The 27401-nt window shown below is 30.8% G+C and overlaps 1 protein-coding gene across 4 annotated transcripts in view; it reads right to left on the bottom strand.

The window, feature by feature from the left end:
- The window catches only part of LOC132944088 (band 4.1-like protein 4), a 162160-nt gene that overhangs the window by 68751 nt on the left and 66008 nt on the right, over window positions 1-27401 (bottom strand). For all 4 annotated transcript variants that reach the window (XM_061013259.1, XM_061013257.1, XM_061013256.1 and 1 more), the window contains 3 exons: window positions 23287-23391; window positions 21633-21675; window positions 18615-18693 (listed from right to left, as the gene is read on the bottom strand). In XM_061013259.1, the coding sequence (XP_060869242.1) occupies window positions 18615-18693; window positions 21633-21675; window positions 23287-23391 (227 nt within the window). The remainder of the gene's footprint in view (window positions 1-18614; window positions 18694-21632; window positions 21676-23286; window positions 23392-27401) is intronic.

Here is a 27401-nt window from a genome sequence, read left to right as displayed (position 1 = left end):
TACAAAGAACACAAGAGTTTCATTTTATTCCCGTTATATAATTTGTTGTTGTATTTTGTATTAATACTTCTTATTTTATATGAAATACGCATATTACACTACTATAAACATCAAAAAAATTAAAACTTTATATAGGTACCTATCCTTTGAATTTTACCATAAATTGCGAAATAAGCTAAATATCTTAATATTTTCCCCCACACACTTGTTAAATAAAATATGTTTTAAATAATATAACATAAATTACGTTTCGAAAACATATTATTATCTATATATGACCCGTATTTAATATTTGCTGTACTTCCATATTATAATATTTTATCTACCTATAGACTTTTCAACTTTTGTAGAAATATTTAAGTGATTCAATTTGTATTTTCAGACGGTAATTTATAATATATATGTTTTTTAACGACGGATAAAAGTCATTGATTCTTAATATACGATAATGATACAAGATTACTGAAAGCAGTTGTATCATTAATTTATTTGTGGTAATTGGAATACAAAACTCGTTTCATTATTTAGTATTATTATTATTTTATAATGTAGGAAGGTATATATAATATTATGGTGTAGGTATAATCTCAAGGCGTTTTTGTTAAATGTGAGTGAAAATAATATATTCTAGGAGAGCATCTCATTTAAATAATCAAGTTTATTCTACAAATTGTATTTTTTTTTATTCATACTATAACAAACGACAAAAATGTAAAATATATTATGTAGCGCGGTGCTAATATTTATAAAAGCTATGATAAATGTACTTTTCGTTATGGCCGCTTGTCTTTTGAATACGAAAACTAACGTTTTACCTGCGGACAATGCTGAGATAGTAAACAGTGGGTACTCGATTAACCCTTTGCACGGAAATTTCCAGCAGTCGAGGGGAACCGAGTGCAGCTCCATTAAACCCGCTGCGAGGGAAATTCAGCGAGATAATATTATAGAGGAGCGAGACAAAATGGTGTGGTCACGACGACGATGACAGTGTAGATAATAATATAATAAAACCAGCTCACAACTGTATCATAACGTTTTTCGTGTCATTCGCCGGTCGGAAAAATAAACTGTGGTTATCTGTGCGGGGATTAAAATCATTATTTAGAAACGCCAATCTCTGAAGCAGGGCTTACCTATATTATGATGTAGGTATATTGACCGTGAAACGTACGAGTAAAAAATTAGTTGCGTGCAATATTTTTTTTATATTTTTACTTTCCAACCAGCGATTATGAAAATCATAAAAAAAAATGTATACGTAATCGCATTTTACTTGTAATAATTGTACACATGGTGTAGGTACAATACAAATTGAACACAATGATGTATAATTAATTGAACGATTTCGAATGATAATCTCGTTTATGTGAGAGAAAAATAAATCTCGTAAACGCATAATAAATTTATCATCTGATCACGATTTTATCGTTTGTTCGTATGTTCAACTTGGCGGCCATTATCCTCGTGGCTCGTACACACACACACACACACACTCACACTTAATGACTAAATTAATTTCTCCTGTCCGATTACACGTCCTCTGACGTATCGTATAATATAAGAATCTTAGGTACACGTCATATATTACGACTCTTAGGTAGGTAGGTAGGTAGATACGTAGATACGTATTATTATTATTATATTTTTGTGCTCTAGTTTTGTAATAACCGGCGAAGAATATTACTGCTGCAATGAGGCTGACGCAATCCACAAGAATATACTGACAAACTTACACACACACACACACATACACACACTGCACATGCACGCGATAAGTATACACTTAGGTACAACATGATGATATAATTCGCGGTAGCGATTTCTAAAAGGGGTAAGAGACAATAGTACATTTTATAAAATTTAAACGATTTCTGTAACCATTCGCCACAAATTATCTATGCCTACTACTCCATCGTACGCAGATTGGGCACACATATATAATATCTGTGACTCCAATAGTTTAACAAAAAGAGATAATAAAAACCTCCTATGCTATCCAAATACAAGATGTTCCGGTTTAGATGTCCCCGGGTACAGGAAAACATAAGATAACATTTGATAGTAATATCTCCTATGCACCAGAATTAATGAACAATTATTATAAATAAAACCTATTTGTTACTTACTATAAATCGTTTATAAAATGTCTTCTGTATGTGGTTAAACTTGTATAATATGCGACACCAAATATCATTCAAATAACTTCCAATATGGCAAAATATTGCCATTTTATATAATATTTCCACAAATATTAAATTTCGATTACAATATTGGTTTCAAAATAACACGGAAAAAAAATTACTATAATATTATAGTTAAACAAATTATAGTAAATATATAACTATTTAATAGGTAAAAATAACTAAAATGATTTACTTATTATTACTATATAAATATAGTTATTAGTTATTGTTAGGTTTACTATATTATATAGTTAATGCAGTTTTTAATGTTTAAATTAACTAAAAAGTAAAATAACATATTTCAGTTCGATAACTATAATAACTTGACTATAATATTTTAGTAAATCTGATTAATCTTATAGCTATTCCTATAGCAATTATAATGTAAAGTCAATCCTAATATTTTTATAGTACAAACAACTGTTTTGTTTTTTCCGTGAAGATTTGAAAAAGCTTTAAAATTGTTTTCTGTAGATCATCTACAACTTTTATTTTTTTTTTTTTTAAGATATTTTGTGTGCCCGGAAAAAGTAGGGTTTAAGCGTAATATGGGAGGTTTTTTCGTGTCAACGACAATTTCATATTACATTTGTCCCACCCTTTCGCTACACCTTTGATAATTTATAAAAAATGCACGTGTTTGGGGAGAATATGGTTTTCCGCTGCCACCGCCCAAAGCCACAGAGGTGACATTTTACTCGCCCCTAAAAATGTTCATTATACACGACGCCCACGCGAGTTCGTATCGCGACGTTACGAAACGGAGAAATAGAAAAGCGTATAAAATAGGAAATGGCGAATCGATCATAGCCGTCATGTATTTGTCGCGAAATTACAAGGTGGCGTGTCCAACGACGAGTGTTATCGCGCGGTCCGACCAAGAAAGTCCATTAATGCGGCGATGTCATTCATTTCCGGCACGTAAGAGTTATACATGAGTAGGTACACGCAATGAGTCCGCGCATCTATATACTATATTATATTATGTATATATGCTCAAAACCAGCAACAATTGTTATACCATGTGTCTAAGTACATATTATTTTACAGGGTGATTATTACATAGTGAACCGGACAATTAAATTGTACGTGTTAAAATGATAATATTTAAATATATAGGTACAGCAGTGGTGCGCCATTTGAGTTTTTTCATAGGGGTGTCAAAATTTAAGCGAGTCAATTTTTTTTATCGCCAACCACTCTTTTGTCATTATAGTAAATATATTATGTATTTTATGTATATGTATGACGTGTATGTTTGTGATTGAAAGGTACCCATACATATTTCAATAATTAAATTAATTAAAAGAAATTGGAAATAGCTTTTGTCATGCACAGGTATGACATACCAATAAATAATAATACCTATACATTTTTGATATTTCTACATTCTACATTGTACATTTGTACGCATTATGGTTTTCATATTATAATATATAATATACGGGCGTCGGCGCGTTGGAACAATTGCAAGCCAATAAAATGCACAAAAAGATAGGGTACCCAAAGAATATAATACCACCCCCCCCCCCCCCCAAATGGTACAACCACTTCTTTAAAAGGTGATCATCATTCGACTATCATTTTCTCAAAAAGCGTCATCACATCTGAGAATATTTTATTGCAACTTTTTATAAGTTTTTTACTCTTATTATGAATAAGAGCATGATTTTTAATTTTATATTTCTAAGCAGAATATTTTCATAAAAATTTCTATGCATATAAGCCAAATTTCAAACGAGTATAGGTAGATATGTTATAAGTTATGAGTGTATAAAAGTTCATAAAATGGCACCAGAGGACAAAAGTACCCAGATACATGAAATTGTTGGTCCACTATATTCCTAACGCATAATGTCCTTCAAAAGAGTAGAAAGCTTAAAATAAATATAATTTCTTTTCAAACATTTTGTTTTCTGATGACTTGAAATTATGTAAAAAAAAATTTTTTAAAAATAGATACTAATAATTTTTGAACAAAATAGTATTTATCTTTGAAAGAATTGCCTTGAATAAAGATTTTTTTTTAAAACGTTTGAGAACGTCCTATATGTATATGTTTCGCCCTATTTGCTTCAGTCATCAACATTTGTACAATTACCTAGGTATATGGATTTAAAAACATAATTGGCTAGATTCTCTGTGTTCCTTAAGATGTTTTCTTTGCAGTGTTTCCTAAGATATTGCTCAGAACACGCCCTGTACGTACCTATGACACAAACAGGCGACTAGCTTATACTGCTGCTACAGCAAGTCCCATTAACCGTATTTTCGCAGTTCTCACTACATATTATTGTAACGGATATGGCTCCGGGCGTCTGTCGAACGACTTTTACACGATATTATATTATATAAATGTATAAAATGTGAAGGGGGAGATTTCATTAGACGCTCTATGCGCTCAGCGTATATGTACATGTTACTACATAATATATATATATATATATATATATATATATTATATTGGCCCGCAAACGTGAACGATTATTGCTTGTTAAATCGGCGACGATGGCTAATTTTCCTCTGGCAAAATTGTTATTAACTTTTTGCTAAAACGAGTTCAGTATTAAATTTATATATAATATGGGAAACCGTGTAGCATTTTGTTATAAAAAATCAATTAATTGTACAAACACTAAGTGAATTATTCGAAACGTCCAATTTTATTTTTCTAATTTATAACTCGTTTTTCATTTTTTTTATTTCAAGGTAGTAATCGCCACTATGTCGAAGAAAATTAAATCAATTTAAATATGTTTTTAGTTAATAAAATAAGTGTAGATATAATACATATAGGTACCTACGTAGTAAATATTATAATATTATTTTTCAAAAAACTGTTGAATTTTCAATAAATCGAGTTTCATAGAAAATTAACTAATTTTCACACCAATATTGAATATGGAAATTATATTACACGTTCTAAAGTTTAAATTCGATCACCAAAAGTCATTTAAGATCACATAAAGAAAATACCATTAATCTCCATTCAATTACTAGACCATCAAGTTCAATATTTTATTTCATTAAAATAAACAAGGGTGGGATTTTGCATTGTTTCATACTTATTATATATAGTATTTCATAATTGAAGTGACATTTTAATAAACAACACTCCTGCAAACAACATAATGTATAATATTGTTTTATGAAAGTTTACCTCCCTCAAGCTAACACTTAATAATATCAACATAATAATAAAATATAATTAAAATATAATATAAGCTATGGATCACAATAGAAATTCAATTTATACGTTATGATGAATTTTAAAATATTAATTTTTGCAAACCAATTCAATTCATTACATGAAGAATCAAATTATATTTAATTAAATATTTAAGTCGTTTGTTATAAAATTACAAAACTTTTTCAATATTAAAAAATATACATAAAAGTTAATGCTTGATTAGTACTACAACGACGTTCTATATTGGCTAAACTACAAGAATTACGTTTATAAAAGGATGAACATTAAATAGATACCTGAAACTTAAAAGTATTCATCCTATATACTTGGGGAGGGTATAAATGTATAATAATAGGTACTAACGATTTTTTGAAACTCAACATTTTGTTTCGTCGAATTAAAGACCATTTGATATATTTTAACGTGCAAAGAAAATATTACAAGAGTTACCTAACAATGTACAATTAATAATTTATTTTAAAACGTTGCAAAAATATTTTACTTTATATTAAATTAACAACATTTTAGTTTGTTGTTTTGTAATGTAAATCACTCCTGTTCTGAATCGGACATGTTCAACATAAAAATACCATCGAATATTTGAAAAAAATATTAGGAATAAATAAAATTGATTACATTAGATTAAACGTTTTGAAGACATTTCACAATAATTATTTCAAATTAGTATGTCATAATTTGTGTAGCCTGTTTCAGAACCAATGCTTAACACCGTAATAGTATAATTCATATTTATTTTAATATAGGTAGTTGAAAATTGTATGTATTTAACATAAAACTCATCGGATTTCGCACGTTTTATTATTAATTTTTACGTTGAAAAACCAGATTGCATGTTTACCGTTATAATAGACATGTCCACTGATGAAACTAATGTGCCCTAACGTATAATATTATTATAATATTAATAATGGAATAATAATTATGTTAACAATTACCATCATAGTATAGCTGTTAATGTAAAGCTTTGGTATAAAATACACCAATTTAATATTATAATAACGAAATAAAAAAGCATAATTTATTTTTTAATTATTTCGTAATTTTACTACATCGAAATATCCGTGTAATAATGTTGTATACAACAAGAAATACAAGACTATTATCATTTGAATAACTTAAAGTTTGCAGGACGAAAATTAATTTATATTTTTGACAAAGAAAAAAATATTATAATACATTGAATACAACACAGCAGTAATATTTATAACGCAAAAGAACAACCGATGTCACATTACATGAATCATAAATATATCGCATGGGAAGTGTGCCAAGAAAACATTTTTTTTAAAAATATAAACAATTTGGAGACAATGCTTACTACACTCCAGTAAACGAATGGTAATTAATAATGCAATATATTATATTATTATACACAAATAACCCTTAACATAATAATTTACTCGAGAGACATGAAAGATGGCGTAATAGTAAACAGAATATAAATAGTAATAGAATCTCTCGAGTAGCATGACTCGATGAAACAATTACCTAAAACCGTATGCCAAACCTATGAAATCCCAACATTGTCATCATACAATATACTATTGTATGTGTAGTGTATTTAACTCTCAGTGTATTTTAACGCAAATAGTAAGCTCCCTTCTTTAGTCTAAATAATGGCAATATCTAATAATGGCTATCTGAAGGTACCTCCCATATACATTATACATATTAAACATGAAGTGGCATAAGTGGAGAAAAAACTTAGGGGAGGGTGAAAATAAGTTATTTGCCAAAATCGAACAGCAATCTAATTGTTTGTTTTTACACAAGTATTAAAACTCATTTAATGAATTTGAAACAAATCGTAGGTATCCAATATCATTAAATAATAATCAAGCTTATAAAAGTTCATTAAAAAAGGTGTCATAACTTGTTTAAAAAAAAAATAATATGATAATAATCCTGTAATCATGATTTATTCATGAAATAATAATATTGTGTTATTTTTGTAACCTAGATAATGCGATAACGTTGACAATACGTCAACATAATATATTATATTATATGACAGGGGAAACTTGAAAAATGTACTTAACGCAACAATATTTGAGGGAATAAATATTTTTATCTTATAATAAATTAATATATATATATATTAATAATGCATTCATTATTTATTTTAGATTTAAACATTGCCACTGTTGACATATCTTGGAGAGGGCAAAATGATACATTTTTCTGTCTCCCCTTGCGAACATTTCATGAAGGCAAGTTCCTCCCCCCCCCCCCCATTTACCCCAAAATTACACAAAAGGGGTCACGATTTATAATAATAATAATAACAATATAGGTAGATAGGTATGTATGTATACCCTGCAAACTTCGAGCAAGAGCAAAAGAGCTGAAGCTGTAGCTAGTATTATTATAATGACGCATTTATTTTCTTTGAAAAACGCTTTTTTAAAGTAGTTACGGTGTATTCCGTAAGTTTTATGTAACATGAATATTTCGATCAGAAGTTGAACGCGAACGGTCCTCCAGGTTTTTCAGTATAATATATTGTACTTACATGATATTACGTAAAAGTTGGAGAAACTCAAACGAGTCAAACGATTTTTGACAAAAAAAAAATCAACTGGAGTTATTTTAATTCCTTTATATACTTACACATTTTTGTGATGCTAAAAAAAAAATAGTAACTATAAAAGCTTATGTATTTTTAATTGAACATTCATTTTCATACATTAAACATTTTTTTAATCATTATAATATAATATTTATTATTAGATATAAATTAGAAATAATTACATTTTTAATACACTTACGCGCATAATTTTATCGTATACACAGCTCGGTGGAAACATTTTAACATCTCCACTATCTGAAAGAAATGTTGGCTTTTCTTTTTAAAATAAAATAATAACGATGGAGACTTATCTACAAATATATACTGCAGAGAGGGCTTGCACTGCGTTTTTCCAGTTTTCTTGTGTTGGCTTAGCATTCGGAGGAAATTATACATATCTTTTTTCCAGTCGAAATAAAATAAAACGACCTCTCGGCGAATCTTATTAGAAGATTGTATTAAAATAAAGTTCACATAACGTATGAAATAATTTCGTATTTTATGCAAATTAACAGCGAACTGCGCTAATCTATTTTTAATCGACTAATTAATTTAAATGTTAAAATATTTAAAACGAAACATCAGTGGTACCGCGAGTACGCGGCGTAATTTTACTGTTTTAAACCCAAGTTTTGTCCAATTAATAAGACTATTTTTTTCCAATTTTTGTCGTATATAACTAAGAGTTAAGTACGCGTTGGTAAGTACGTCGATATTTTATAACTATAATATTACATTTCAACCATCGACCAATTTTATTAATATCGTTTAGGCAACCGATTGTTTACGAATATTAACTATTTGTGTTTTCAAATAGTATTTTTATTAACGGCAGTCATTCATTTTCCCAACGTTTTCAAACAATTTTTTCTTGTATTTAAACCTTTAACAAAAATTAATTTTCAGGTCAAACAAAACTAACCAATTTTTTTCTATTATTTTATGTCACAACGATGTCTTAGATTAAGAGTTCTTTAAAGGGCAAACCTTATTCGAAATGTCATACACTGACAATATCGATATGTTTATTTGCTTTCTTGATTAAACGTGCTTCACTGAGCGGACTAGAAGCCAAAGTTTAAAAATTCCATGCTCAATTTTCAGTTTTTGAAGATTTAAATTTAAAATTATATGAGATAAAACCACTATCATCTATTCAACAATTATTAGTGGTAAGAAATTTGACAATTTTTTTTTTGCTTATGAAAAAACATATTTATTTGAAAATGAAAAACGATGCGTAAAAAATGGTATGAAATAGTTATAATATAAACGATAATAAATAATAATGTATAAGTATTGATTTGTCTGCGAACAGTACCTATTATTTGGTGTGTGATCACATGAATATTTAAATTGCTTATGCATTTGCCCGTTTTTCAAAAACGCGGACTTCAACTATTTACTGAGAAAATGAAAACGAACGTCTTACGCGTCAACAAGAAAAAAGTCATCTCGATCCTACGAATTATTACGACCCGCGGTATATAGTATATACTACCTATATATTTTAATAACTAAATAAAATATATAAGTCACGTATGGCGAGTCGTATAATAGGAACTTTGAGGGTGGGAGTGGATTATTCGGATAATATATTATTACATACTATATATGTTATTTTTGTATTATATAAACGAAAAAACGTCGTCGTCTCCGGTAGCCGTTTTTACGTTGGAAAAAGACATAAAATCGTATACGACGACAACGACGACATTCGTGTCATTCAAGTCACCCCGCAGTTACGACGGTACCTACACATTTTCAGTAACGCGTTTTGGACGAAAAAGGTTCAAGAGGTTGTCGGGGGTTAAAGGGGGGGGGGGGGAGTAGCATAGAGACGACGACGAGTACGACGTTTTCGAGGGGTTTTAGGTTGCGCTGCACGTTGAGATAATATTATTTAAGCGTGTACAATACCGATAGAACCTTTCACTATCTTTTACATATCGTAGGTACTATTATGTGTATATATATATATATGTATATATATCCATGTATTGTGATTATTATTTACACCGACCGCCCCGACGGTATCTCGAGCTATTGAGCTTATACGTATTCGTCGAATTGGGTTAATCTCTGTGCAACGAATCGTCTAGTATATAGCGCCTCATTCGAAAGTTTTCGACGATAAACTTTCAGCCCCCGTCGGCGGCGGTGGTCCCATTTCCGAATGAAAACAGACGACAAGTCATGCTGTTTATGTATCGTCCTCTTCTCTGTATCACACGCATCGTATATTGCGAATTGTGATAATATTATTACTATTATTATTAGATGGTTAGAAATTCGATACACCGCATATAATACTATAATATTATAACTTTTCGTGTACCTACGTCGAATACGTAGGTGCAGACTACGGTAAAAAAAATATTATTGGGCGTCGTAAAAAAATTCGTTTTCTTTTGGTTTATCACATTTTGTCGTGATCACGATTATATAGAAGAAAAGGGAAAAAGTTGATCACGCAGATTTCAGTATTTCACGCAGTGCCGTCGTGGTAATGAGCGAGTTATTATGATATATAAAGAGATAAATACTTCACACATATATACTTGTTTACCGACTCGCATATTATTATAATGTTTAATAATATAAAATATTATGTACGCGAAATTCGAATATTTTTTGTTAAAACGCCATTACGTTTTTCATAGTTAGAAAACTATTTTATCCGATTTCTGTATCCCCACGCATGATGCATATTATATCCATCGCACATTATTATTATGTCATAGTAATATTTTTCCAACTCGTTATAATACCTACCACGTTTTAAGTGTATATTTGCGATTTAGGTCCCCGAGTCAATAAGGCCATGCGAGAGCATGTCGCCATGTCGGTCGCATGTGTGACCACTCGAGTCACACCTACGACAAAATATAAACAATGTAAACGCATAAGTACCTAGGTATAGTGTATAATATGTATGTACAACAGGAATAGACTTTACGTAAATAATATTATTATTTTAACGGCGCCCTCAACTTGACGTTTATATTGTTAGTAAATTATCATCTCGGAGAGTGTGCGACTGCAGTTACAAATTATACAATGGATAGGGCACTTAATCCGTTATACACTCATTTGGAAACAGAAGTAGGAGCCTAATAAACATTAAACACGCTAATCGGATCGAAACGAACATCCGATCTGGTTGTTACTTGTTTATATAATACACCATTAATTATCGAGAGAAAAAACGTAATTAAGACAAAAATGCATTCACAATTATTATTCTGGTTACAATATTATAATATCGTGTAAAGAAACATATTATTATAATATTATTGTATAACAGTTATTTAAATTTTAATCCACATCATCGTATTCGACGACAGTAGTTTTTATTTGTTCATAAAAGAATCGATAACGAAATAAGACTTCATAATATTTTAATATATACCTAGCGATCTTAATTATTGACAACCACCTTAACCTTAAGCTGTAACTTTTTATGTAAACAATAATTATTCACGCCACGCGTATTCAAACACGTCGTAAATTTCAAAGTAGCATTCATTAGTACGCCGTTTGAAAAAAAAATATAAAAAATTATTAACAGAGGAATAATTATAAAGTGTTTATTTATTTATTTATTATATATCAACGGGCGGAGTCCTTTACAACAATTTAATATTTAAATTACAATAATTGATACAATATATCAAATAAATCTGTATAATAATTTGAAAGCAATAGAATAAATACAAAATACATCGCATTAGATGGATTAGTAAAATATTAAAATATAATAAAATATGAAAATAGCATAGCCTAGTAATACACTAATACCTAATTTAATCAGTATTGATGAGTGGTGCTCTCGTTACAGGCATTGTATTAAAATAGTATTGTTTGCGATAGTGTCGTACTTAAAGCCTTATAATCATAAACATTAATCATAATTAATAAAGTATATTATGAAAATTTATTGGTGCAAATAATTTATTACGAATTTTGTGTCTGGTTAAGGGACGACCTGCGCCTATCGTCTGCGATGCTAGTTCAAGAGTGAACGAATGTTCGATTGATATAAATAGTAATTATTATTATAATTAATGCATAAGTTGGTCTGAACTTTGTTGTTGCATTTGGCTACAGGTAAGTATTATTATTATTATTATTAAATACAGACATTACGGTAACGATCGATTATTCGACTATTCCTAGTTCAAATATAGTACAGAATAATTGATGTAAAAATTAAAACAAACCGATTAAATATAATATTGTTTTTCCTATATTATATTTATTTACATACTCGAGACCATAAATCAAATATAAATTACCAATCGACACAGACAAATATCGATTTATTATACGAGAGTTTTCGTATCAGTAAGTATTTCCTATTTTATATACACGTATACTATATTATCGTGTAGCGAAAGGCGTATAATATAGTATACATCATAATATTCTACACATAAACTCACATGTCGTAGGTACGGGTGCAATATTTTTCTTTTTGTCTTGGCGTCTCGTAGGAAATCGAAAACCTGGAGATTTATTTTTCACGCATTACTATTGCTGACGCGCGTGTGGGCTTTTTCAACGGCAGTGCCGGATTGTAGTGTAGGTACACTTATGTATAGGTACCTACGTGCTGTAATGGTTCGCCCACCGAACAACCACATAGGGTGTGCGTGATTTGTGTTCAACGAACTGAGAAAAATAATAATGAAATAAAAAGATACGACAGAACCGTCCTGACCGAGTTTAATGAGCTGGACACAAAAGCTCTTCTATTCTTCACACCCCCCCCCCCTCCCAACACTCTGTTTAGACCCTCGTAAACGCAGCGGCTATGTACACGGCGTCAGATGGCTAATTTCAAATCGCCGTCTATATGATATATGTGACTCCAATGCACCGTCGAAAGAACCATACCTACAGTGAAAGTAAAACAGTACAACTGATGTGGGTTGGTGTTCGATTTTTGTTTTTCCACTCGGAAATAATATGTTTTCGACTGGAACGCACGCGCAAAAACATAGAGAACAGAAAAAAAATAGTTGTGGTAACTATTTAAACAGTCCATAGGTATATAGCCCTAAATTTCAAGATGGCATATTGATAGCTATTCATTTAGTTGTTATTACCATTCAGGTTTAGTTGTATTTATTTAGTTGTACTAACTATAAATTGCGATTATTTCAACTAAAAGTATGAACAATAATTTTACTACAAATGATTCACCAAGCATGTTCACTTGAGTATAGGGTCCTCCGGTCCTGTGGCGACGCAAATCTTCTGTTTTTCAAATTAGATCCACCTATCCCCCTTTTTTACTGTCAATTATTTAAGGGATGATTTTTTTTCAAAATATTGATGTATTTAATTCAAAACTCGAACGAGTATAGTTTCTCAGTTATTAAAATGTCCATACTACTAAGGATAACAATTCTCAAACATTTTTGAACAAAAATATAAAATAAATGTAATATTGGAGCTAGTATTTATTTTACTTGAACCATTTTTACAAATTATTAATTGATCACTAAAATGTTAAAATTACCATTGTCCTTACACAAACTTAAATAACTTAAAAACTACTACCTAGTTCAAATGTTGGTTTTTATTCGTCAACATTTTCAGAAGAATTATCTGTCAAATAATTTACAGTAGAAAATGGTATTCTCATTTTGAAAACAGAAATTTGTATATCTACAATTAACCCCTTGAATAGTTAAAAAAATCTCAAGAATTTGAAAAAAGTATCTTTAAATATAGGTACCTATATAAAAATTCTAAAAAGCCGATTTTAAATAGTTGCATTGTTGAAGAAAAAAGATGTGATAATGCATGGTGTGAAAAAATATAGAAGAAATCAAATAGTAATAAATTGATTTTAATACTTCAAAAAGGTGCATTATATGTACCTACTGCGTGGATCATTAACGTATTGAAAAACAATCTATTCTAAAATTGTGATCGCCCGCCGCAAATGTATTCACAGCGAATTAAAATACCATGCCGTTTCATCGGCCCGCAGCAATATATCGTCAAACGTGTGACATATTATTTTAGAACTTTGTAAACTATAATAAATAACTATAAAGATAAAGTACGCCGTTTTGTGGGACTGGACCTAGTGCTTAACGATTCGTATATGAGACTGTTTGTATAATAAATGACCGTCGTCGGAGAGAAGTTTGTTCGCCTACGTAGGTCTAATAATTTTATGATGTGGCGGCTTCGACTAATATTTTATAAACTTATGTGCTCGGGTAAAATATGCACAAGTTCACATGGAATACGAAACGATTAAAATAAACATTCAAAAGAAGCGCTAACAGTGCGAATAATATGTAAATCATTGCCCATTCCGTTGTAATATTTTCAGGAACATTAGACTATACACAATATACATATTATTATGACAAAAAAATATTTTTCGCATTTCGCTTATATAATTCAGAAATATTCTAACTACGCTTCGCACGCATACGCCCGATTAATTTGTATATTATACTAATTAGTAATTACTAACAAGTCATTTGAAAAATAATTATTTCTTAACACTGTAGTCGGAAAATTTAAAATATTAAGCCCACAATGCCTTCCAAAAAAAGTATTAACATTTTTCTATGCTTAAAGTATGCAGCGAATAGTGTATAAAATACTTTCAGAATATTTAATTCGATGTATAGTTATCGAGTAGGTACAGTAAAATCAACATATATTATTAATATAAAAGATATTTTATTAAAATCTTATTACATAGATGCTTATATATTTTAATCTGCGATATTTATCGTAACGAAAATTTCACGAGATTCAAACATAATAATATTATACGATGACGATCAAGCACACGTGATAAATTCAAAAACAACTGATTAAACTGAACGATATAACAATCAAGAAAATAATAAATTATACATAAATATTATCATAATACGAGACTGCAGGTATCGAATGCAGGAAATTACCAACTACCGTGGTTGCGGTATATATATATTATATAGTTTGAATGAAGATTTCAATTAGTAACAATACAAACTTATATACAATAAGCAACCAATCGACTACATATATATATATATATATATATATATAATATTTATAGGCATAAATTTAATCTTCATTACCGTCTGCGAATCGAGCGCAAGTAAGTTTTCCCTCGTGATAAATTAATACAATACGCCTTACTTGGGACGGAAGTGGTAGATACCACTATACCAGTATTATACAAACAATATATTATATACGCTGAATATATAGAGTTGAAAACTTCCAAAGAAAAAAAATACAGAAAAAATGATGGTGTCGTTCATTGCGACTTATATGAGATCAGTTACTTGGCGCCAAAAAGTGTTAACTTCGCGCCGATAGATGTGTGATAAATGAGTTTTCACTGATATATATAAGAACAGTAAGTTAGTATATTATATAAGAATGCAAGGCGATAAAAAACCAAAAATGTTGATCGATCGCGAGTAAATATTATAACGCGAGCGTAAATATAAAATACAAGCAATCTATTTTAACTAAATAATATAAATGGCTTCGTAAGCACGCCGTCGAATTATCGTGGAACAGGTCGGATAGAGATTTTCAACTCGATGGAGCATATTACTAACTCCATTCTCAAGTACGGGTACACCGAAGTGTCTTGATTTATAGGTCACGTTACATACTGACGATAAGCCAAATGGTCTCATAATAACCTTATTTTTGTGTACTTAAAATGAAAGTGAAATATCAAAGATGATTTAAAGCAAATTATAACTGGCTATAAAATATAAACCTATAATAGTGGTTATTCGTTGGGTTTTAAGTGTTTGTTATATTGTGATTTATAACAGATTTAAAATTAAAATGAATTATAATTTAAGATATTAGTTTTCTTTTAATAGTTGGTATTTACGTATTACGCTATGAATTTTATTATAACACATTTTTTTATAGACGAGTTGATAAAAATCGATTTATATAATATAATATTATTGCTTTTAGAATTATGAAGTTTGGACTTTTGTTTGTAAATATTTAGTTATGGACTTAGCAATACACAAGCTATATTTATTCGATCAAAAGTAATATGTGAACTTTTCATTGAGTTTAGAAACTATATTCAAATATATAGAAAGAAAAAATCAAATAAATCAAAGTTTTATTGTTTTCCATAGACACAATAACATATTTAAAAAAAAAGTGGATAAGTGTATGTCGCTCTGCTGTACAGTAGGTTACAAGTGGGTCACTGTAATGGATGGTGTTAAATTTGAATTCAATGATGTAATATCATTGTATAAGAAAAACGATTCTGAGCGAAAACGGTCAGTCAGCTTATGATATTACCAAGTATATTTGATGATATTATTGTGAATAAAGTAATTTATATATAACCTATTTACGCGGAGCCTTGTTTTAAATTGTCATTCCTTAGCTATAAAAGTTGAACATTTTATAAATTTTTAACTATGTATATGTTCATTTATTATAGAACCGATTTTGCGTAAAAATTCTCGTTTTTCCTAAATTTTTTTGTTGTTTTTCCCGTCACTTTTAAAAACTATTGGGAAATTTGATCTCCCGAATGTACCAACTAGATTCACTTTCCCATCAAACAAGATACTGTTGAAAAAAATCGAACCAGTTTTGCTTCCCCAAACCATGATGACAGACACAAAAAAAAAACACACATCAATCTTTCCACTCAGAATCTAATACTAAACGAACAAACAAATTAAATCAAATTCTTATATAGTAAAAAAAAAATAATAAATTAGTTACACTGCAGTATATTGAAAATACGATTTGTGTAAGCGAATAATAGACCAAAAAAAGTGTGAGAAAAAAAAATCAATTAATTTATCCAAAAACAAAATATATAAGCCAAAGTGAAGGAAAAATCTACTAAAGCAATCTGAAAACAACGTTTTGATAAAAAAACGATACTTTTACATAAAAAAAGTCGGGTACACACTATATTTTTGCATTTTTTATTGTTTATAAATAAGAGTAAAATGAAATAAATGGAGTTTAATTTCAAACGAAATTTTATAAAAACAATATATAATAATATACGGGCAACTTTAATTAATTACCCTGTATACTTATAGGGATGGAAGTGGAAAAGAAAAAAATTGCGTCCCTACTCAATATTATATGTAGTTGGTTGGTTGGTATCTACGGTATAAATACATACGCAAACGGTGTAAAATAAAATTGCAGTGGTCTTGATATATACAATATTATAAAAATATTATAATCTACACTCCCGGGGAGTTTAAATGGATTGCGACACGCGGTTTTTTATTTTTAATAATATGCGCCTCGGAACGATAAAAATCTTTTATAATAATATTATATTAACCGCGAGCACTCCGCTGCAACAACCTCGAGGATCGAAATGTCGGTTTCCTCGTACAGTTTCCATAATAATTTATAATGTTATAATTTATGCGCCGCAAATTATTTTTACCAACGTTAAAAATATATCAATATATAATATTATAATATAGCGTCGCAGTGTGTTTGTTTTGATTATCTAATCGATCTAAAACCTGTGCTTGCGGTGCTGCTGCAGTGTGTCGGGAGAGAGCCGGAAAGGGGAATACGCCACGTTTTTCTATCGGATTTTGTGTTCGCGGCTCTAAAATAAATAACGAAAAACCCGACGACCGTACCCATACCGGCAAAATGTAACATCACAATAATATATTACCTATATTATAATATCGTACTATTTGCATAAACCGCGGCACAACAACTACAGCTGCCGCCCACGCGACAGCCGACCCGAACACATCATCCTCTGCTGCTACGTCGATAACCCGACCGCGAGTCGATCGACCGTAAACCCAACACACTCGTAGGTATTATTAAAACCGTCGTAAATCACCGGATCCAATAATTGGGAGTGCAAGTACTGAAGTACCTACTTCAGCCTGTCGATACGCGGTCGCTCGATGGACGTTTAACTGCAGCAGCCTTGGTAATTACAGACGAATTTAGTGCGCGCGCGCGCTAGTGTTTATTTTGTTATTATTTTCCTGTAAAAGTGGTTATATTTTGGTGTGTGACGATAATTTTTTTATTAGACATTTCGCAATGGCATGAAATTGTAATAACTATCCGTTCGTATAAGTATAAGTACCGCGCGTTGTATACAGAGCGATTTATCGAGCATATATGCTCAGCCAGGTTATATACAAAATCGTAATTTATTTGAAATATTAAATTCTTAAATCTTTAAGTATACTAATAAAAAATTCCAAAATTGTAATAATAATATTATTGAATGCGTCTTTAAATAATAAAAGATGAGTACGCACCCGAAGTTTTCTCTGTTCCACGAAATTGCTTCTAATTATGTTTAAAATAATATATTATATAAAAAAGATCTGCCTCAAAGTCGTTCGAGCGTTTGATTTCAAGATTATAGCTAATTACCGCGTAGGAACAATAGGTTAGTATTTTTTATGAGATGGAATTCGTTGATGAGTAATGAATTATACATATTATAGGTAATATTATACACTGCCATATTTCTGGTTTTGACTTGTTTATACAATCGCGGACAAACAGAAACTAAAATATTATCTTCAATGTTCAGATGAACGCATAACACCGTTTAGCCATTATAATAATATTATAAATTATATCTATAAAAATCGTCATAACTTACCTGGTGATTTCTTCAACCAGCTTACACGGATCGGCGGCGTAAAATTTCACACCGAAGTAAAAGGTGAAGTTCTCGTTACCTGAAACGTAAAAACGCCAAAATAAAAACCGTGACCAATCTATATAAGTATTTTATAGTATACATAACAAAATGTTTTTTTGCGTAGGTTTTGGTTTGTTTTCAAGACAAAACAATATTATTATATAATATGGTTTCTGTGTAGAAAACTAAAGAGACCAGTGAGATTAACTATACAATATGTATAATTCTGAGTACCTATATTATGTCGTGTTCGTGAGTCACACACGACACACATAAGGCACACGATATAATATAATGGAGGTACGTGGTATTATACGGAGGTATAGGTGTTATCCAACCACCACCACTCGGACATGGCGCCAAATGTACGTGGGGTAGGGAGGGACCAATTAGTCGACGTGTGTAGCATCAAGTTTTGTACCAACATCGTTGGCTTTCCCAACGGGAATAACTTTCAGACTGTACCTAATAATACTAAATTCATCATGTTAGGACTGAGTGTATAACTATAGTGGGTCGGTAAAAACCAAAAGAAAAATTTAAAAAATGATATCCTTCCAAGAATTCTTTAATAAAAGAAACGTTTGGCCACAAAATTGATCTTAAAAAGCGTTTGTGATTTATTTTACTTATTTTTTTCTTTACGAGCATAAAGACGTCGCTCCGTTTTTATATTGCCAATAAAACGAAATGCGATATTTACCTGGCCGACTACTCTCCGACGGATTTCCACTATATACATTATACACCCACCCACCCGCACACGCGCCAATATCCGGCGTAATTAATGTCGCGAAATTAATTACAAGCACGTTTTACAGCTACTTAAAATACAAGCAAAAGTAATGGACACCCAAATTAGTTTCCACCGGTACTCGTTATTAAAAACAATATTGATCTCTCCCTCTCTCTCTAGCACGGTTAATTTTCGTTCGGAGTTGTTCACGTACACTATTTTTGATTTAAGACAACCACCCTAAAATAATGTCGGTTTTTTCATTATTTTTTATATTTAAAACCGTCAGTAATCGTTAGTTTATGCAACGAGATTATTTAACGCGTACGTCGAGGTTCAATGCACGCGGACGGTCGCTGTGTAAGAAATCGACAAAGCCATGTATTTTAATTGTAACAAAAATAAAAAACAAACTGAAACAACCTGGATTATCTTACTTAGTTATATTGTAAATCAAATTAATTTTTTTCATGAATCCGTGTGATATTTAGAATGATTGAGTCACTACGAAATACAAGTCACCTCATGTCTATTATAAATTTTATAAAAGTATAGATATATAATCTTTAAAATACTGACTGTAAAGGTGTTAATATATGGGGCGAGTGTCTCACTGTAAAGTACTAAACTATAATGTGTATCCGCATGTTTCGACTCACGGTGTACAACAATCAATTTTAACGTTTTGGAAAAAGGTATAAATATATCGATTTTACTGTGAAGTATTATTATGGCGTTGTGTCATATTATTGCGCGTTTCGAAACAATTCCGGTATAAATATTATTATAATATAGGTCGTATACGACGAGGAAGGAGCCGCAGCCGATGCGCGCGTTATTGGGTCGTAAATCACGAGCGTTGGCGATTTTAATCGAAATGTTTTTTACTGCCATTAAAACCCCTGGGTCGAGAGAGCGGTGGCGTGTGTGTACCCGGTAGGTAATAACATGCACAGCAGTTACGATATTATTATTATTATTATTATTGCTATAATAGTGTTAGCGGGGGGTGTACTGCAAGTCTGCAAGGACTAGTCTAGCGCAATGTTAGAGATCTTGAAGGACATCGATCATAACATTATTAAATACTGCGGTATTAGGTTTATACGTGAATGGTGATTCACCAAGTATGCTCTTTAATAACAAATTTGCAACTCATAATTTAATTCAATAGTTGAATTCATAAGAATCATGATTTTTGGAATTTTCAAGTATATAATTACCCACTCAAATTATTCGGAAGATGAGTTTCGAAATTTAAATTCAAAACAATGACTATTCTAAGTTACCAAATTTTAAATACCAAGACCGTATATATAGTCCATAACAATATTATGGGTTGAGAACGTTTGGCGGCTGTGATGATTCCAAAAATATGTTAGTAATTTCTAATCAGTATATAAATGTATTAAAATATTATATAGACTGCTATATTTATGGTAAACCTATAATATTATTAAGTTTGATAACTCAGAAACTACTCGTTTAAAGTTTAATTTAGAAGCACTAAAATGTTGAAAAAAATTATCCATCCAACAGTTAAGAGAATTAAATAGTGGTTTTTATTTAAAAAAAAGTTGGTATCGTGTAACAAAACGGTTAAGACTTTAAGTGGTAAAAAAAAATCTATGTGTTTAATGAAAGTATTGTTTTTTGGCATTATTGAAGAGAAGTGAGCGTGCTTAGCGAATCACTCCGTATGGCCCCAATCGATTCGATTTCCGGGAAATTCGGCGATACGAATCTATAACGGTTCTGATTATGAAATGTATCCACATTCCACATACACGCTCGGGTGAGATGAAAAAAAATGGACCAAGTACACACGCGCCGTTGACAAGGGTTGTGGCCCAGGCTTATTTATATGCAACTATACAATTATTACGGTTTTAACGCGTATCCACCGCGCGAGTAACCCCATTAATAAGCCTCTGAGCGCCCTCCCCTCTCGCCGCTGGAACGTCGGGCGTGTATATAATATATACGTAGATATCCGATTTAATACGTTATGCGTGCCCCCCCCCCCCCCGTGGACGTAAATAGTGGTTAGCACCACCCGTAACGGCCGCGGCTGCCGGAAGGGCTAACCGAACCCGTGGTTGCGGTGACGACAATAACACACGCGGGGTTGCTGCGGGTCACCCGGGCGCGAACTTCGGCCAAGAGGTTTTTAACACGAAATCGCGAGCGCAATATAATATAACTTTGTATTTAAAATATATATATATGCGTGTACATACCCTTCATCTGTTTGTTCATTTTCTTGGACAGATCCAACCAGTGCTGAAACAAAAGCATACAAAATATAAACTATTATCGACCGCATATGGATACACACATATAATAATATTATAATAATAAATGCGCGTATGATGTATACAATAATTAACAATACTACTGCAACTGTGTTAATATCATAATAATTGAACATAATAACAACAGGACGGTCGCACACACAGTATTGTGTTATTATAAAATAATACTGCAAAAGTTGTGCGGCGTAAAACATTATTAACTGTGGAGTGCTAAACACAATTTCACAGGTAGGCATACCGTATGCGTATTATAAATCGAAACAGAGGTCATTTTCTCGGTTTTAAATTACAGAGAGAGGAAATACTTAAAAATCCCCTCAAAACCAAAATTATAAGTCTCTGCTTAAAACCATATCGATGTATGATATTTTTCAACTCTGGGACTCTAAAACTAAAAACTAACACAATTATTTCGATCGGAAATCCTTAGACCAATAAGTCATAATAGTCCTATAGGCTATAATCTATAACAAGTAATTTATGCTCCTCCATTATAGTAATTCAAATCATATCCTCCACGGCTCCGTTCCATGAGTTTGTTTACAAGTATGGTCGCTATATGACTCAATAAACTCAATAAAATTAACTAAACTAACTTTTGTAATTTTTCTTTTTCATTTTTTTGGTGGGGCGGGGGATAAACTGATATTATAATATAGGGACTTCCCAAAACATTGCTGTTGGTCAGATCTACAAGGCCACGTCTATACTTCACACGGATCTATATTCTTAAGTTCACCGAAATAACCAAACTTTGATACTCAACACGAATAAGCCGCCTTCAATATCATAACAATTCCCGCGTTCAAACCGTACTCTATATTCTATCTCTATCCCCGGAAATTCAAGCGTGGACAATGGTCCCGACGTCTTATTATTTAATAAATTAAACACACATAACCCCTTACTAAATACTCACGCCAAAGTGTCGTCAGTGTATGGTTCTCCCCCCCCCCCCCCCCCATCCACCCAAACGACAACAAGCCCTGAATTATTATATTATCCTTTAGGTACCTATGCGTTTTGTACTACACAAACATGGAGTTTTAATTTTCAAAATTTAAAAATAACAGAAAAAATGCCGTATTGAGAACTTACTTGCGATATTTAAATAGACGTCAATAGTTAAGTAAATCTGTTAGAATTTGAGATATTTGTACGTTCCTATAATTATGTGAATTATATAATATACTATATTATTATAAAATATTCTTTATGTACACTGTTTACCTATAGCAAACAATGGACCTAAATATTGTGTGTGTCGTTATGAATATTATTATTTATTATATAATATACTTTAAAGTATATTATTTATATACTTCTTTAAATAACCTACTTGTAGGTAGGTCATACAATAAATGTATTCTCTGATTTACCAGTTTTATTCACAACACAAAAATCTGTTTGTTTTACGCGTGACTATATTATTAGTATTATTATTTATTACTATCTTAATTATCCGATGTGAAGTAATAACTGTTATACCTAAGATCATTTAAATAAACAGCATTAATAAATGCGTTTACTTCACTTAATATAAGTAAATATTTTTTTCATAAATTGTAATTTAACTTACAGTTTGATTTTGAGAATCCAAATAACGAAGCCCAAAGTAAGCTGTTTCGAGAAGGCTTAAATGTCTTACAACCACATCGAAAACTTCTTGACCCAAACTCGAACCCTGAAAAATTAAAATATTAAATAAATTACTATTTTTTATCAATAATCTAAAACAATCTATTATAGCACTATTAAATGTATACCTTTTAGAATAACGGTCACGTAAAATAATTAAATAACGATTGTTTAAGTAAAGTATGTATAAAAATAATATGACAATGTGAATAATAAAGAATAAAAATATTATATTATGGTAGACAATTTAATTTTTAGATTCACAAAAAATATATATATATAATAATAATACAAAAGAAATTTTAACAGAATGCCAGGGTGGGGGATGACGGCACTTGTTCTCCTGACACCGTGACTTGTCCGAAGAAAAATGCCACCCATGGCCGAGGAATCGAACTCAGGTCGACTAGTCCGCTTGGCCACTCCGTCCCCCCAGAAATAATTTGCATAAATACGTTAAATATGAAATATATTATAAATGTAAACTCAAAACAATGTGTTTTGTATTTTTTAATACTAATTTGTAATATATTTTATACTTAACAAAGACATTATTTTGTATGTCAATCACGCTATAAGTAATCAAGCGTGGACTGGGAATACAATTTTGCCCCGGGGAAACCGAAAATCAGCACAATTTTTTGCTAATAATAAAGACGTATTTATAAATTATCGGCCCAAATTTATTCAACCAGCCCAAATTTTTGACATAACCAGGTGGGGGTTGCTCACCAGCCACCCTTGCCAGTTCGCCCCTGGCTATAATAGACTCAATAAACCACTCAAGTACCCACCAGTTAGGTAACATAATATTTGACTTTTAAACTGTAATTTCTCTTAAACTACAGTCAGCACAATTAATGATACCTATGAGGAGAATTATTTATAGTAGGTAAGATTAGTGTAGAGATGTTTATTTAGTAATCCTCTTCAAATAAGGAAACCCATAACTTTGTAAGTTGAGGTTAATTATATCTAAATATTCAAAGATATTGTATTATATATTTTATAATAATGCTTACAACTGACTTTCGTTTGGACAAATAAAACTATAATTCCGGTTTTAGAATGACAATAACAATTACATAATATTTTGAATAGCAAATTTTTTTACAACCACCGCACATTTCATATTTGATGTTCATTATTTATATTACAACTATTTATAATAAGCTTCTATTTTTAAAAATACCCAAGTATGTTTAGAATTTGAATTACGATCTAAATATATTTATTTCGTAAGAGGAATTCCATAATATTATACGTCTTACTAAAGTAAAAAATAAAATTCCGAAGTAACCTATAAGGTTGGTGATTTTTGAACAACATAAAATCACCGGTGTGGCTCACATAAAACTGTTCATCGGGTAGTTTCTCTTAATGGTGTGTAGTATAAAAAAAATGAGCTAGACGGTCATAAAAATACGATATGATCTCGGTAATAAAAGTTTCGAGTGCGAACTATAGTTCTCGGATAAAGATCCTCCGAGTAAGTGTTATTCATTTTTGTTCATTTTCACATTTTTCGAGTTCAAACACAAGTATCCGACTAATGATAAGACTACTCTATATTATTATGAATCACGAGTCAAGTCGTTCTAACATTTTAATTAAGTAATTATATAATAAACTTTATGTTTAAATTGTTCCACGCTCAAACAACAATATTTAATAATATTTTTCAAAAATATATATAACTATAAATTATTTAGTATTTACTTACAGACTTATTTGTATATAATTGCGTTATAAGGTACTACTTGTAACTTTATTATAATAATAATTATAATAGTTTTATCTTTAAAGTTTAAATAATTATCATTTAATATCAATGTACGTACTGATCATAAAATATAAATATTTAATTTAGTTTAATCAAAATGTAAAATATTAAAAATTGTTCACTTTATTGTGTAGTTATAAATATGTACGCGCTTTATGTTGTTATGTTATTAATTTTTAATTCTGTCGATGTATCTTCTTACAAACAAAATTATTTCGATATGTTATGATGTTTGTTAACTAATGTGAAGTTATCTCAACGTTAATATTATTATATATGTCATACAGTTATTTATTTATAGATTAAAGTATTTCATAAAAAAAATAAAACAATTTCGTTTAAAACATGGAAAACACACTTTTAATTTAAATATATTATTATTTATTATGCACTATGTTTTTTTTTCGTTTCTCAACATTTGTTTCGCAAAGGTAAACTGTGCAGATTTTCCCATCGTTTTTGGGCATCGAATCGATATTTATTATTTATATGCGAATAATAATGAGCCGAAAATGAATGAAAACAATTTTCATTCCTTCCCTTTCTGTTTTATTCTATTTTCGTTTCTTGCACATCCCACTCTCTTTTCTCCCCTTTCGTTCTCGCACACACGCACAACACACACTTTCAATATTTTATATACATTTAAGATAGTTACCGTTTTGAATGCTTATAGGTATAGTGTATACGCATAATATAGAAAACGAAATAACAACACGGCAGAATGGGTCCAATAGGGTTCTCGGGGAAAACAAAAAGAACGTCGTCGGGTAGTATCGAAGGGACGAGAGGGGTGAAAAGAAATTATACCACTCACATTTTTGCGCCCGGAAAATAGACCCCACACACATCAACACACACACACGTGCGCACATGTATAATTCATGAGACGCGAAAACCATCAATCAAACAAAGCCTCGTCTTGGTCAGCGCGACGTTGCAGTTTATATGTCTATATACTTACTCGAATATAAAAATAATAATAATAATATATAGATAGCTCTTCGCGTCTCTCCACCACCACCGCCGCCGCGCACTTAAGACGTTAACTGTTTCCATACAACGTGTACAGAGGGAATACAGTTAATATTATATAGAACGGCCGTGGAGATTTTATCCGTCCGCGGAGCGCACACGCACAACATATTATTATTATACGATACAGACACGGCCACGGGATCCTCATCGATTTATCAAAAACGATAAAAGGGTCGCCGGGCAGCAGTTTAATGGGCAATCTCAAACCGATATAATACTCTCGCATGTTAATATTATATACCGCACACGCGCGCCCCGCTCCGTCATTTCGGTTACTGCAGCGATGTTATAATAATATTTCTCCCATGTGTAGGCAATATTGAATTACTGCAGCAAAATGTTTCCGACACAATTATTATATTATTATTATTACACTTCCAGTCCCGAAACGAACGAATAATAATAACAGTTTTCCCGCGATTTCGTACGTTTTCTTTTCCGTGAGAAGCTTTTGCGGGTCAAAGAGCGTTCGAGATATTATACGGGTGCGCGTCAGTGGTATTATCGTCTCATTGTGAAATATGTATTAACGTACGTAGGTATTAAAGTAGATAAAGTACAATGCATATTCACCACCTCTTCTTCTTCTTTGTTCAAATTCTGATTTTTTGAATTTTCAAGTATACTAATTTAGGACCACATTTAGATTAGATACATACTTAATTTTTTTGTATAATATCAAAAGTGTTCTGGTGCGATAAAAACTTCTATTTTTCAAATGAGAACCTTACAAAATTTGATCGAAGTGATTCTGGGCTATTAAAATGTTTATACTTTAAATAATACTCCTAAAAAATGGTCATAAAAAAATATACAATAGGTGTAATATTTAATCTAGTACCGACTTACTGAACACAGGTCACAGGCAATTTTACAAATTATAAAATTCGTATTGTTTATAACTATATAACTATATAATATATAGTCATGTCATTAATGCCTCCATATTTAAATGTTCATTACCATGGACTACCTATTATCCTTTCACTTTTGTACATAATGTTTAATATATCGAAAACTACTCGTTCGAATTTCAAATAAGAAACATCAAATTCCCAAATAAATCATCAGTAAAAAAGGGTGGTACTCTATTGAAAAACAAAAATTTGTATTGCCAAATTACAGTCCTTAAATAGCATAAAAAATCTTGGTAATTCTAAATAAATGATAAGTATAGTAAAAAAATTCCAAAAATCGGAATAGGTGAATAAATTCATATTAAAAACAAAAGAGGG

This window comes from Metopolophium dirhodum, chromosome 5, assembly GCF_019925205.1.
Source record: "Metopolophium dirhodum isolate CAU chromosome 5, ASM1992520v1, whole genome shotgun sequence".
In the NCBI taxonomy this organism is placed as follows: Eukaryota; Metazoa; Arthropoda; class Insecta; order Hemiptera; family Aphididae; genus Metopolophium; species Metopolophium dirhodum.
The sequence above is the reverse complement of the archived record's forward strand: the minus strand, read 5'-3'. Positions and strand labels throughout refer to the sequence as shown.